This window comes from Fonsecaea multimorphosa (genome assembly GCF_000836435.1).
Source record: "Fonsecaea multimorphosa CBS 102226 unplaced genomic scaffold supercont1.33, whole genome shotgun sequence".
NCBI classification, from domain to species: domain Eukaryota; kingdom Fungi; phylum Ascomycota; class Eurotiomycetes; order Chaetothyriales; family Herpotrichiellaceae; genus Fonsecaea; species Fonsecaea multimorphosa.
The window spans coordinates 260,931-274,571 of record NW_015971667.1 but is presented as its reverse complement, the minus strand read 5'-3'; the positions used below and the strand labels follow the sequence as shown (position 1 = coordinate 274,571).

Below are 13,641 nucleotides of genomic sequence, written 5' to 3'. Positions count from 1 at the left end.
CTGGAATGGCTTTTCAAAAGTCTATCAACAGTACAGTGGCAGACACTGAGTTTTGTTAGGAGGGAAGGAAGGCACCCTTAGACCATCTTTCCGAGGAGGAATTACTCTCCTATATAAAGTCGTTCCCCTCGACATCCGAAAACTTTTATGATGAGGATAAGTTCTCGAATTAGCCTAGGCCTCTGGCATGGCCTACAAACTCGCCATGGTCCAAAGACCCGACCCGGCTGTCCCCGGGTACACGACAGTGTGATCTCTGTCCCAACACAAACTGTGTGTGCATTAAGACCAAGATCACTCCTAAGTTCAAGCCCCGAATCAAAGACTACGGAACCAAGGGGAGGGGACTTCAAGCGGTGGCGCAGGCTCCTGGATTATATGCACATCGGGAGGAGGATATGCTTGGTGAGTTTACCTGAGTGCTTGAGCCTTGGGGAAGCGCAAGAGCGACACATGGACCCTGGAAATGGTGAGGGAAGAACTGAATGACTGGGTTGACCCCGATGTCTTGAACCCTAATGAAAAACCCATAGTTTGCCAAATCCGTTGCGCTGATGAAGGTCAGTACTTGAGACTGGCGAACCATGCTTGCCGGTCATCTGCAATCTTGGTGGGAATGCGTGCCTCTGGCAGATATAGATTGGTTGCTCAAGCTGCGAGAAACATTTCGCATGGCGAAGAGATTACGATCAATTATGAGAAGAAGTCATTGCAGAGGAAGAGCTGGCTTTGCATTGATTGTGTACATAAAATGCCAGACGACGTGTCTGCCTAGAAGTAGAGCTAAAGGAGCCTTTTCCTTTAAATGCTTTTACCAGTCGCGGGCCCTCATGGCCCTATTCTCCCCCATCATTCTCCTGAGAAATCAACCCAGTACGATATGGTCGCGAAGGATCAAGAGCAAGCTATCTGGTGTTCAACTTAGCCATAGTGCAGAGAATGCTTAGTATTTCTGTTCACAGGAGGCGGCGATTCCTCCTTTATTGGGGAAAGTTGTCCTATGAATCTCCGTGCAAGGGGTCTATGGTGCGCGTCGCCAGTCACCTCAGCTCGGCCAGCGAGGGAACTCTCTCCAGGCATTTCAGGAGTATAGGTTGAGTGAGCTGTAGCTTCGAAACTGCCGCCGTTATGGTAGTAGTGATGAACCTCAACAACCAACGGCTGAGAAGGAGATTCCTCCTGTCGCGCACTTTGCGCTCGCACACAGCTTGGTCTGGAGCACACCCCGGGTTCAATCATGTGTCCTGTCGTCACAGGGTGGTTTTTTGATATCTTCGGGACGGAGGTTTGCCACAGAGGGCGCAAAAATGTCCTTAAACGAGAGATCGGTGGGGGAATATTTGATCTCGGATTGTTTTAAGGTTGGTTGACTTGTCTGTTTTCCAAACGTTCATTTTTTGCGTCAATTGAGGCAGCATAGCTGAAGAAGGCTCTATCGCGCCGGTACTTAAGCCTATGCCTGCCGAGAACTCACTCATGTGAAGAATTTGAATAGGCCTCACCGTTTATCAATCTATGCTAGTAGAAAGGGAGTTTTGGTAAGTGTTTGCGCCCGACTAGGAGGACGCATTTAGTTGGACGAGGGCCGGGACTATTTTTAGTAGGGTGCTCTGCAGCACCAAATCGCAGCACTGGTGGTGGCCAGCGGCAGCTATGGATGAGATAATTGGTTCTGCGATGCGGGCGCATTGAAATTCCTTTTACATCATGCGGAATAGCCAGTTAGGCTGGGTGGCCGCATTACACAATCCAAAGGGAAAAGTCGATTCCAAATGTGGTGTTTATCGGATATGCAGTTCCACTCCGGCCGCATCGGGAAGTCAGTGAAATTGCCGTTGTGAGTGGTTAACTGACGTAAGAACTTGTTGCTTCGTGGTGGCATCAAGGTAAGTCGGTAGCAGAGAGATACACGATCGAACCTTCGCTTGTTACAGTCGCGTACAAAAATCCAAAAAATTAGTAAGTTAGCCGAGTGTGCAATTATATACCACACCGCCATATACGTATATAGCGGTGTAGCCCTATAAAGCTCAAAACAGTATAAATCACGTAGAAAATCGATCCTCTATAATACTCTAGCTTAGATTAATATAGCTTCGCGACCTCGCCGTGGTCCTACGTCTTCTCGCCGTCTCCTAGAGTCGCGCGGCGCGGCATTAGGAGGAGAGACCGGAAGATATATATCAACGCTAACGCCTATTAGGATAGTATCTCTAGTCTTAAGAGAGCTTACGCTTACCGCTCCGGGGTCGATTAAGGCCTTAGGGGCCTTATCTATCGATTTAGACGCTATAGAATCGATAAAGAGCGTTAATAAATAGCCTAAAGTCTAGCCTCTCCGGCTTATATTTAATTAATCTAAGGATCTCTACTAGGCGTAAATACTAATTAGGGAGGTCTAGCGAGATACTCTAGATTAGCCTAAACTACTTATAGTAAAGAAAGCTACGCGGTTAGTCTAAGAAAGGCTTAATTATCCGTAGCTTTATAGCTAGAATACTATATAAATCTTTAGAGATTTCGATAGTCTATCCGAAGATTCCGCTAAGGAAGATAATAAAGATAATATAGATAGATAAGATCGAGAGAAGATTAATAGAATAATTAGGTATAATTATATAATAGTCTTAAAATACGGCTATAGTAGTAATATAGTTAAGGAAATAGATATATCTAAACCGTTACTCTCTTATTAACTATAGGTCACTAAATAACGTAAAAAGCGTAAGAAGACTTTAACTTCTAGTTAGATCGATTCTCTAGAAGTAGAAGCGTTCGATATAAGTAAGGTTTTATTTAATATCGAGATATCTATAATAAATAGAAAGATTCTATAGTACTATATCGAAGCGTAAGATACGATAGATTTCGATATATATATTATTATTAATCTCTATCGAGGATAGCTAGAACGTAAATTTTTAATTACTTAATATCGCGTCGAGGACTCTATCTTTAGCGAAGACCTTATCTTACTTATAAATAATAGGAAATACTAGTAATTTAGCTATAGGAACGAGTATACTTTTAAGCGATTTATAAGATAATAATAGAATATTATTTACTTAGAACGGCGCTAGAAACTCTCTATACTAGTTAAGATATAATTAGTATATATAGTTAAGTCTATTACTTCTTAACGGACTATTCTAGAGGACTTAATATAGGCTAGGTAGCGGCGGAATAAAGAGTAAATAAGGGCCGTAATAAGTACTACTTAACGCTAGCGCTAGGCTATTACGGCGATCGAGCTAATCTACCGTACTATTAGCGATATTAATCTACTCTAGATTATAAGGAAATAGGTCTATTAATCTAAACGGTGCCCTAACTACGGCTATACTTACTTTCCTATAGACGAGAGCCACCTTAAAATAGACACTATTACTATACGGTAATAGAGTAAAGCTATCCGCGAGAGCGCCGTCACGATCGATTAGATCCCTTCTACTTTACTTATAAGACTTTAGAGGGATAAGAATAACTACGTAAATAAGAAGATCTTAAGGAATAGGACGTAGATCGCTACTAGTAGTAGTAGTATATATATTAACTTTTACTACGGCGTAGACGAGACCGCGACTAAGAAGCGAGATCCTTAGTTAAGCTCGCCTTTCCGTACCGGCGACGACGACTAGAATATTATTCTATATCTAAGCTAGCTCTCTAGGCGTTATCCTATCTATAAGTACGAGTTTAATATATTTAAAGTAACTCTATAGGAAACGGGATAGAGATTTATAGACCTCTATAATATTACTAATAGCGCCTAGGAATATATAAATATCGACGGCGGATTCGTTACTAAGATTAAGAAGAACCTTAAGACCTTTATAAATAAGGAATTAAATATAGAAGAGCTCTTTATAGTAGCTAATATCGACGAGATTAATCTCGTTAACTAAGCGCGCTATTATTATATAGAATTTAATATCGGCCTAATACGGCGTTATAGACTAGATCTATAGTAATTATATAAAATAGTATAAGGAAACGCTAACGGAATAGCGCTAGATAAGCGCTAATCGAGGTTCTTATAACGTTAATAAAAGATAGGATAGATAGTATTAAAATAGATTACTTAGATAGCTAGCTATAGTACGAGATCTAGATCGATTCCTATAAAAGCTAGGTTCCTAGCTAAATTAGCTAGGGATCTAGCTTTTATAGGAATTGATCTAGCTATAGAAATATTAGTTATAGACGTTAATCTAGTTTAGATATTACTTAGATATCGTAGATAGATATATCTATTCCTACTTAATAAGGTCTCTAATTACTATCTTAATTAGCGTTATCTCGTATTCCTCTTCGTCTAGATTTACGGTAAATCTATAATCGTACTTTTTAAAGTAGTCCTTTACTATCTTTATAGAGTAAATATTAGCTATTCTAAGGTCGATAAACCTATAGAATTTCTCCTTATATTAATAGTTAATCTCGCGGTATTTCCTTATCTATTCCTTCAACTTATAAAAGGATATCTCGATTAGGTTTAGATAAGGCGAATAGAGGGATAAATAGATAAGAATTACGCTATATTAGCGATAGAGAGTGTATATCCGTTCGCTATAATATATAGAAGTATTATCTAATAATAGTACCGATCGAGGCTCTAGAAACGCGTTTATTTATCCTAATAATCTCTCTATAAAGTTTATAAATCTCTAGCTATTAAATAAGTCGTAGAATATCTCCTAGGTAAAGTAGCTCTCGATTATAAGCGTAGATAGAATACTCTATTAAGTACTACGTCTTATAGGAGTACGTACTCTATAGGGTATTCTACGCGACGACTAGCTAAATTTACGATCGCTAGTCCTCTTATTTATAGTACTCTTATTAAGGATAATAAGTTATTTAGCCGTAAACCGTATTATATTAGCTAGGAACGCTATAATAAGGTCCTCGTCGCGGCGTATATTAATCCTCGAAATTCGCTTATATATAATCCGTAGCTCTTCTAATAGTCTCCTTACTATTATTAGATAAATATATATATTAAACTCGTCTCTTAGGAGGTCGTAGATCTCGTCTCGACGTACCTAGGGGAAGTTATCGAGGAATTCGAGGATAGCGTTTTAGACCTTCTTATAGATCGCCCTTAGTCGTCCGCGAACTACGCCGTTTCCTAGAGATAAACTAGCTATAATTACTTCGTCCCGATATCGTTACTGTATTATAAAGGAGACGGAAACGTTATTTAATCGTATAACGGTTATTAGGCGTATATTAAGTACTAGTTAAGTACCTATATTAATACGAATTTACTTTGACTTTCGGGGGTGCGAGCCGCCCGAAGGTATAATTAACGCGTAAATAAATGATAGATATATATAGAACCGATAACGAGGAATCGATTAAGCCTATTAATAAGTAATGAAACGCTCTAGTTGTTGCGTAGTGACGTGTTGTTTACACCCTGTTATTTACACTGGCCGCAGATCTATTCGCCATTGTATTGTTACACGCTCGGTAAACCTGCTAATTTTTTGGATTTTTGCTCCCTACTGTAGCCCTGAAAACAGGGTTTGATAAGGGGTTAGTTATGGTGGACACACCAGTCCGTCCGTGGCCAATCCGGTTTCACGTATGCCCATTACCCTCTACGGAAGATCAAGGCTCGGTGTCGATAAAGTCAGATGTTGACCCACGCAAATAGAACTGAAGGGAGGTTACGCACTGATGGATTTGTGGACCGTTGTTGTTTTTTCGTTTTCTATCTTGTTGGGAGAGGACGCTCTCTTTTATGTTTCCTCGCCATCAGCCTTTCCTGCGGTGTTGGCCGCTTTCTGTCGGTGCCGTCCGTCGGCTGTGTCCAGCTTTTGTACGACTTATACGACGACATCCTTCAAGAACGTCTAACAGCCATGCCTCTGGTAGCAGAGGCTCCTGTGCACCGAATACCCGGTATTAAAATTAACCAAAGAGAGAAGTGCGGAGGAGAGAGTTTCGAACAGCCAATCGAAAGGAAGAATTGGATATTCATGTCAGTGATGTTTCTGTCTCAGTGGAGAGTAATCAGACCGAGCCGCCAACTTATACCAAAGATCAGCAGAGGCTACGGAAGGAGCATTCGCAACCTCTCGATTACAGGTTCGGCGTTTCATCAGGAGACTGTCGACGTATTACTGATCTGCGAAAAACGGGCTTTGTCAGCGTCAGATGGACCGATTTACGGAGTAAGCTGTTTAAAGTACCTTGTTGAGGGCTCGAAGAGGAAAGTCCGGAATACTAAGTGTGCAGATGTTGGGCTGACAACAGGGCGCTTACTACAATGCGGGCGAGGTTCAGGGCAGTCGCCGATGCCCAGAAGCATTTCGCACCAATAATTTCGACCTATGCCCATTGAAGCGGTATAAGAGAAATGCTCTGCTGCGCCAAAAGATGATGATGTATTACCACAGAGACCTCACGCACAGTGGTGGACATCTGAAGCACCAAAGACGCCAGCATGAAGTTCTTTTCACAAGATCCTCCCAATGCTTTTCGCTCAATCGTCTTCGTGTCCTCTCTTCTATTGCTCGCGACACTAGCAAGGCTGTATCTTAATAGTCGACGCCCGAGAAACTTCCCACCAGGCCCCACCCCTTCACCTATCATAGGAAATCTCCCTGAACTGCCTCCCACGAAAGCTTTCCTAAAGTAGAGTGGCCTCTCTCCGACCCCTCTCTCCTGTGTTCCACTCTACTGATCAACCCTTGCCGCTAGATTCCACCGATGGCGGAAGCAATACGGTGACATTATTGGCCTCAAATTTGGTCCACAAAACGTGGTTGTCCTGAACAATTACCAACACGTGAAAGAACTATTTGACAAAAGAGGAGCCCTATACTCCAGCCGTCCAGAAAGCTACGTCGGAAATGAACTTGTATGCCCTGGGGAAGTCCACGTCTTGTTGCTTCCGTACTCGGCTGCGTGGCGCAAACTTCGCAAATGCTTCCAGCAACTCATGACCGTCTCGTCGGTCGAAACTCTACTTCCAATACAAATCGCAGAAGCTACCAAGACTGTGCACGATATCATTAATGATCCGGAGGGCTTCTACAACCACCTGAGACGCTTTCCTTCGGCGGTTATGCTGGCAACTGCGTACGGGAAACGAGGCCGGAGCTTCGAAGACCAGGTTATCCAGGACTTATACGCAATGCTGCATGACTTTACGGAAGTTTTAGCACCTGGTTTCATGCCACCTGCAGATGAGTTTCCAATCTTGAAGTATATCCCGGAGTGGATGGCGGGGTGGAAGAGAAGAGCCAGAGCTGTAGGGACAGGGCAAATGGAATTATATCGGAATTTGCTGGAGGAAGCGCGGCAGAGGTCTGAAAACGGGGAATTGAAGGACTGTTTTTTGAAAACTCTGATGAAAGAGCAGAATGAAGGGAAGAACGAATTGAATGACGCGCAACTGGCTTACGTTGCCGGAATTTTTGTAAGTGATTGTGAATGCATTCGATGTTCGATTCGGGCGAGCGGAAGGATTGAATGAGCTTTCCGGGTTGTTGCTGACATCGGGGTAGATTGAAGCTGGGTCCGATACCACAGCATCGTCACTCTTGTCCTTTTGTCTCGCGATGGTCACACACTCTCACGTCCTCAAGAAGTGTCAAGAAGAGGTTGATGCTTGTTGTCCCGAACATTCCCCAACAGCGGATGAGGCTCGAAATCTTCCATACTTGAAAGCTTGTTTGACAGAAGTAACGTCGCTCTACCTTTGACTTGGATTGTCCAACTGACACAGTCTCGCAGACACTACGCTGGCGACCTGTAGCCCCAGGCGGCATCCCACATGCCTTAACGGAAGACAATGTGTATGGAGAGTACGTGCTTCCGAAAGGCACCATGCTCCTTGCGAACACGTGGGGAATTCACCACGATGAGAGCGAATACGTAAATCCAGCGGAATTTATACCCGAGAGATTTTTAGATAACAAGTTTGGCACTATAAAGAAGGAAAAAGATGGAGAGAATGATAGGAGGAGGACCACGTATGCTTTTGGGGCCGGGAGGAGGGTGTGTGCGGGCCAAAGGCTTGCAGAGAATGGTTTGGTGAGTGCTGCTTGACATGACTTAGCGATGCATGGAGCTGGAAGGCAACGCGTATACCTTTGCTAACATGATGCAGGCGATAATTGCGGCCAAGATTGTCTGGGCTTTTGACATTTCGCCAACTTCACAAATAGACTCCAGTATCGAAACTGGCTATACAGATGGATTCGTACTCGCGCCCAAGCCGTATGCAGCGAAGTTTGTACCTCGAACGCAGGAGCGTGTTTCGATCATTGCGAAGGAAGCCGAGGAGGCAGAGAAGTTTTTGAGTCGCTTTAATTAGGTAGATCGTGCGGTGCTGCGCCATGGAATAACAATGTCGGAGACAAAACTTGTGACCGGCAGCTCAGGGGTTTTAACCACCTTTCCGGTCAAGCCATTAGCCGCGTTTGCCGCGTACAGCATTTAGACGTGTCGGGATCTTCTGCAATAGACACACCCTGGATGTCCTTTTTAATTGCTGTTGTATCCTGCTATTATTCGTTTCAGCGCTCCTAGCTCCTTCGCAGCTTCGTTGATTCCAGGCCACTTCTCCAATGAAGCTCACACCGGGGCTGACGATGATAGTCTAAACTGTCCCCAGTCACATTGTTCACGGCCCATGTCAATCATCCCAAACTCCCTCCCACTAGTGCCAGTAACTGAAATTGAAAACTGTTTTATATGCAGTTGGTTGGACGTGCTGTCTTGATCTTGCGACGCGGTATGTAGCCGATGCACATCGTATACATGCGATACAGCCTCTTGTAAAGTTGCGGATAAAGGACGACAGCAAGATAAGGTTCTAGAAGATGACGGCAAGTTTCTGATTGTCCAGGGCTGTACTCTTCACGATCGCCTAGCTCTTTAACTTCGTGACCTTTCCATCATTTAAGACCGACTTCTAAGAATATCCGCCCTTTAAAATTTCTGTGTCCTTTCCACGGTATCTACAACAGCATAGTTCACTACTTATGCTCATGGCTTATGCATCTTCTTCCCTTCGATAAGACTAGGCCAATCGATGCTATATGCAGCCTAGGTACTTAAATAACCGGAAGATCGAGAGTTTTATGCTGGCCGATGGTAAAGATAGCTAGGGCCTTTACGTCGCTATTACCTACGAGACGGGGTAAAGGTTTATAAGGTACCTATCCGCTTTATATATCCTATATCCTAGTAGACCCTATAGCTCGTCTATCTATACTCTCTAACTCTTAAGCGGCAGTAAATAGCTACTACGCTTATACCTAGTTAATAATTCCGTATACTAGAGCTATCCTCTTTAGTTTTATTAGCTCTCTATTTAGGCCCTATGCCCTTCGCGAGCACGCGAAGCAGCTGCTTCTCGCCGGCAGCTGGGACAATGAGTTCACGCCTTCACGCGGTGTCCGGTGTAAGTACCCTGCTGCCGGCAGCTTCGCGCTGTCGCTGCGGGGGAAACCAAAGTGTTCTTGTTACGAGTCGCCTTACAACACGTGAGGTGTCAACGAGCAAACCCGAGGTGGTTTACTTAGTAATATAGCAGTAGGGCTCAATATAGTAGAGACGGAAACTAAGAGTATAGTATATAGCTGTACGTAAAGCGATTTAACCGAGACTAACTCGATTATTTATAACTGAGATTAACTATACTTCCTATAGAAGTATCCCTAGCTAATTATATACTTTAGGTAGGTTTCCTATCTAGGTAGGTCTAGGTATTGCACTATTGTACCTATTGCAGTCCTTTGTTATGCAATATGGTAACGAGTGTAATGGACTTTTTCCTTTCCTAGTTTGTCACGTGTTGGTCAGCCTTACCAACGAGGCCGTGCCCTTCCTCGCTTGACCTTCCCCTCTGCCCTGGGTTACCTGGCCGTATGAAGGTCGGTTCGTAACAGTTCTCAACCAAGAAAGCGCGTCCCGACGCGTTTTCACACAGACTGAAGTGATCTGCTCAGAATCACAGTAAGAGAGCTTCGCTCTTACCGACGGCGGGCAAAAAAGAGGGATATTAGATTTGAAAACCACCCGACGCGATCTTCCTGTTTGTCTCGCGTTTAGGACCCTGCCAGCCTAGCTGCGGCAGCTATAAAGCCCAGGAACGCGAAAGGACACCCTTAGCTTATAAGGGCTCTAAGATCTAGGCTGTTATAGCAGGTGGCCTAGTGTCACGATTCACATTCGCATGTACTCCGCACCAGTCTCTAGTGCGAGGAGTAATGCCAAGAGAAATAGGGCGTCGGCAACAGTCGCTGGGACTGTTACCTACCAGAGCACGTAACACCGAAAGAGGGGAAGCTTATAAGAGGCATACCGCACCAGAGTCTAGTGCAGTTAGCCTCTCTCCTTTTTCAAGCGTCGAGTCGTTGTATTACAGGACTCCAGATAGTGATAGCATTCAGCCTCTACAATCGTTAAGTGCCTTCCAATGGAGGCCCTAACACCAGGCGTCCACTCCTCGAAGCCTCTCCACGTCGGAAATTCTAGCAACACGTAGACGGCCCTCCCTCACCCTGGGCCAGTGTTTCTGGCAACCTCCGGACACCATACTCAGCGACGCACAGGTCAAGTGGATTTCTTCTCCCAGAAGATCTGCAAGGCATTGACAGCGGTCGACTCCATGAACAACCCATTTAGGAGAGTAGCAATGTCGCGAACAAAAGACTCTCTGTTGTTTTTCTCCTTATGCGGCTACCTCACTGGGGCTTTCCTGAACTCGAGTACTTTGGACACTACCAGTGCTTTGGCCGTGCAGAACGCACAGACTGAAACGCTGCAACGATTACGCAATGCGGTGGCACAGCTGGATATGCTGACGAGAACAAAGGTCGAGGACATCTTGATGGCCATCATTCCGTTCGGTCTCAATACAAACTGGGACGGATCCAATAGCCCTAGCATCTTTCATTACAATGCAGCGGTCCGATTGTACATGCATGCCTGTGGACACGGAACGCCATGTCCACGACCGGGCGACCACCAGGAGCTCTTCCTTCATACACTAGTATACTGGTGGATGGGACTCGCATTTGTCACAGACACCACCAAAGAGTGTCTGTTAGAGCCCCCACCCCTCGAAATTGGCATTGGCAATGACAGCGAGACCGCCAACTCGGCCAAAAGGATCCCGCATCCCCTCGCTGGCGTGTCCCCCGAGGCCCAAAGGCTGCTTGGGCGCGCGCGGGCTCCTTGATTTACGGACAAAGACTGAGGTGCCGGGAGAAATCCTTCCCAAGCATGAATAAGTTGCAGAAGGAATACGAGGCAGTACAACGGGCGCAGAGCCTGGAAGCGGAGGCCTTATGACTGCAACTGCCAAGGGCCGACGAATTTGCCGACGTTGGTGATATAGAGACCCCTGTACAGGACCTCATCAACACCGCGGAAGTTTATCGACCTGCAGCCCTCATTTTGCTTTATCGAGCATTTCCAGATCTGCTCAACGGCAGACTGCGGCTCGACGAAAACGAAGCTGATGCCGGCCAATCCGCAAAGGAGCGACGATTGCTGTGGGTGACGGCGCTAGCCATCCGCGCCCTTAACATCCTACGCCAGAATGCCCCGCGCTCGGGGACCCGCAGTATTGAGCCAATTCTGCTTGTCATCATTGCAGGCGAACTACAAAAGCGGACTTGCTCACAGATCTCTAGCCTAACGGATGAGAGCGACGGTCTGAGCCTTGGGCCATCGATTGCGGGATGCAGCCCACCCTCGCCACTACCGACAAGTTCTTTTGATCACTTTACGGCTCTACACGGGCTTGCGGGCCATGATTCCCTCCGAAGTATCTTTGACAGCCACTTTTGCGAATCTTCAGGGCCAGACCGCATCGATGAGGCTCGCAGGACACTTCTTCAGCGCCTCCAATCGATCCGCTAAATCTTGCCATACAGATTGCTTGAACTTGTGCAAGAGCTCGTGGTCAAAACGTGGGACGCCGGCGACAATGATACTCCCGAAGTCTTCTGGATCGATATCATGATTGAAAATGAATTGAAGTTCCTGCTGGTATGAGATATTTTCTCCCGAACCTGCACCCTCAAAGGTCACCTACAATCTTCCTGTCTTCACCTCAAGCCTCGTCCTGATGGCTTATAAACTTAGGCGATAAAATGTGCAGAAAAAGTTTGCCGAATACCCCAATATAGGAGGTCGGAGGTCGTACATATATGGTACGAACTGGCGTTCACGCGGCTAGCCGCAGAACAAAAATGTAAGGTTAAATGAGAGGGGACAACGTAGCCTCGTTGGCAAGGGTAACGACGATTCCGTGACGACCACAAAAGGAATTATATGTTGAACAGCCTAATGCGAATAGGCAGAATGCAACGATGAGGGTTCCAATAAGGCGATATCGCCTCCGTCTCATCCCAGGGGAGTCGCGAGTAGTTCAACCACACCTTGGCACGTAGAGAAGAGTAAAATCTGCTTAAAGCTCACGAGCGACTCACAGATCGTGCGGCTTCTTACTCCCCCTGTCATCACCACCGGCTGGATCATATTGCAATGATTAGTGGTTGATAGCGGCGACTAGAGCTTAGTCATTCCACAAGGAGTAGCTTCCAACTTCTCTCGTAGCTGGCAGTGCTGATATGATATTCTATGCTATACTAATATTATCAACGCTGGGTCCCTCCAAGCCCAAGGCCTCGCCTTCCCTGATTCCATGGAGGTAGCACGCGCCGATCAATGCATATGTCTCTTTGGAATCCGAACGGATCAGGAATGGAACGGAGGAGCTCAGGGATGGGAAGATCAGGTCGGCCCACACGCGCATGAAGATGTCGATGCTACCCAATTTATGTTGGTTGGCTCTCTGCTGGCCCCGAGTGGCTTTGGTCGCTTCCGGATGCAGCCCTTGTTGCGAATTGTTTTGGGTGGCGATTAACACTAGAGTAAACGTTCTGCCCGCGAATTCTGTTGTGTTGTGTTATGGTGTTCCGTACAGTATGAGAGAGCATGTATTGTATTGACTGCCTGTCTACATGAGACGACGACTCTGCAAGTCCTTATATACACGTTCCTGCTGTCCGGCACGGCGTCAACACCACGCCGCGCCGACGAGGCTTCGCAAGGCTGAACCTTTATATAGCTCTCGGCGTGCCGTCTGACTGTGAATCTGACGGGCTGAGACGACACTGCCTCAACATGTTGCCCACACAGTCAACAAGATGCATGAAACTACGAGCGTGCAACAGCTAGGACCATCCTATCGACCGGTGAAGCGTTTCAGGGTTAAAATACAGTGCCGCATACACTGTACGGGCTTTCGCCCAGTGGTGTACTAATATCAGCCAACGATTTGCTTTCGACACTTCCTGCCCTCCCCTGCCGGTACTGCTGCCAACGAAATGGTTGGGTCTCGATGATTGATAGTAGTCACCCTCTAGTTTTTTTTCCCGCGGGAGACATCGCCACAACTGTGCGGCTGAGAGCAGGCTGAACGTAGTCGAGGGCAAATCACGTTGTGGCGGACAGCGCATCCTCATCGCGAGGCACCGTGAACAGATTCCCCCCACCGCTATGAATTACTGTACGCCAAATTTTCATCACGCGCTCGCGCCGTTGTCGCGACCTCGAAGCTGGACAGGCTCGGATCCTGCTTGCAGGATGCACTCCCTGCCATCT

At 46.0% G+C, this 13,641-nt stretch overlaps 2 protein-coding genes across 2 annotated transcripts; both read left to right on the top strand.

Moving 5' to 3' along the window:
• Positions 1-6,454: 6,454 nt before the first annotated feature.
• Z520_10887 (uncharacterized protein) lies at positions 6,455-8,332 on the top strand (the record flags this gene model as incomplete). Its single annotated transcript, XM_016781378.1, has 5 exons — positions 6,455-6,645; positions 6,712-7,432; positions 7,521-7,697; positions 7,750-8,049; positions 8,126-8,332. The coding sequence occupies 5 exons, from the start codon at positions 6,455-6,457 to the stop codon at positions 8,330-8,332; spliced, it is 1,596 nt and encodes a 531-aa protein (XP_016627590.1).
• Positions 8,333-10,660: 2,328 nt separating this feature from the next.
• Positions 10,661-11,892, top strand: Z520_10886 (uncharacterized protein; the record flags this gene model as incomplete). The annotated part of the gene is made up of 2 exons (XM_016781377.1): positions 10,661-11,160; positions 11,334-11,892. The coding sequence occupies 2 exons, from the start codon at positions 10,661-10,663 to the stop codon at positions 11,890-11,892; spliced, it is 1,059 nt and encodes a 352-aa protein (XP_016627589.1).
• Positions 11,893-13,641: the final 1,749 nt, after the last annotated feature.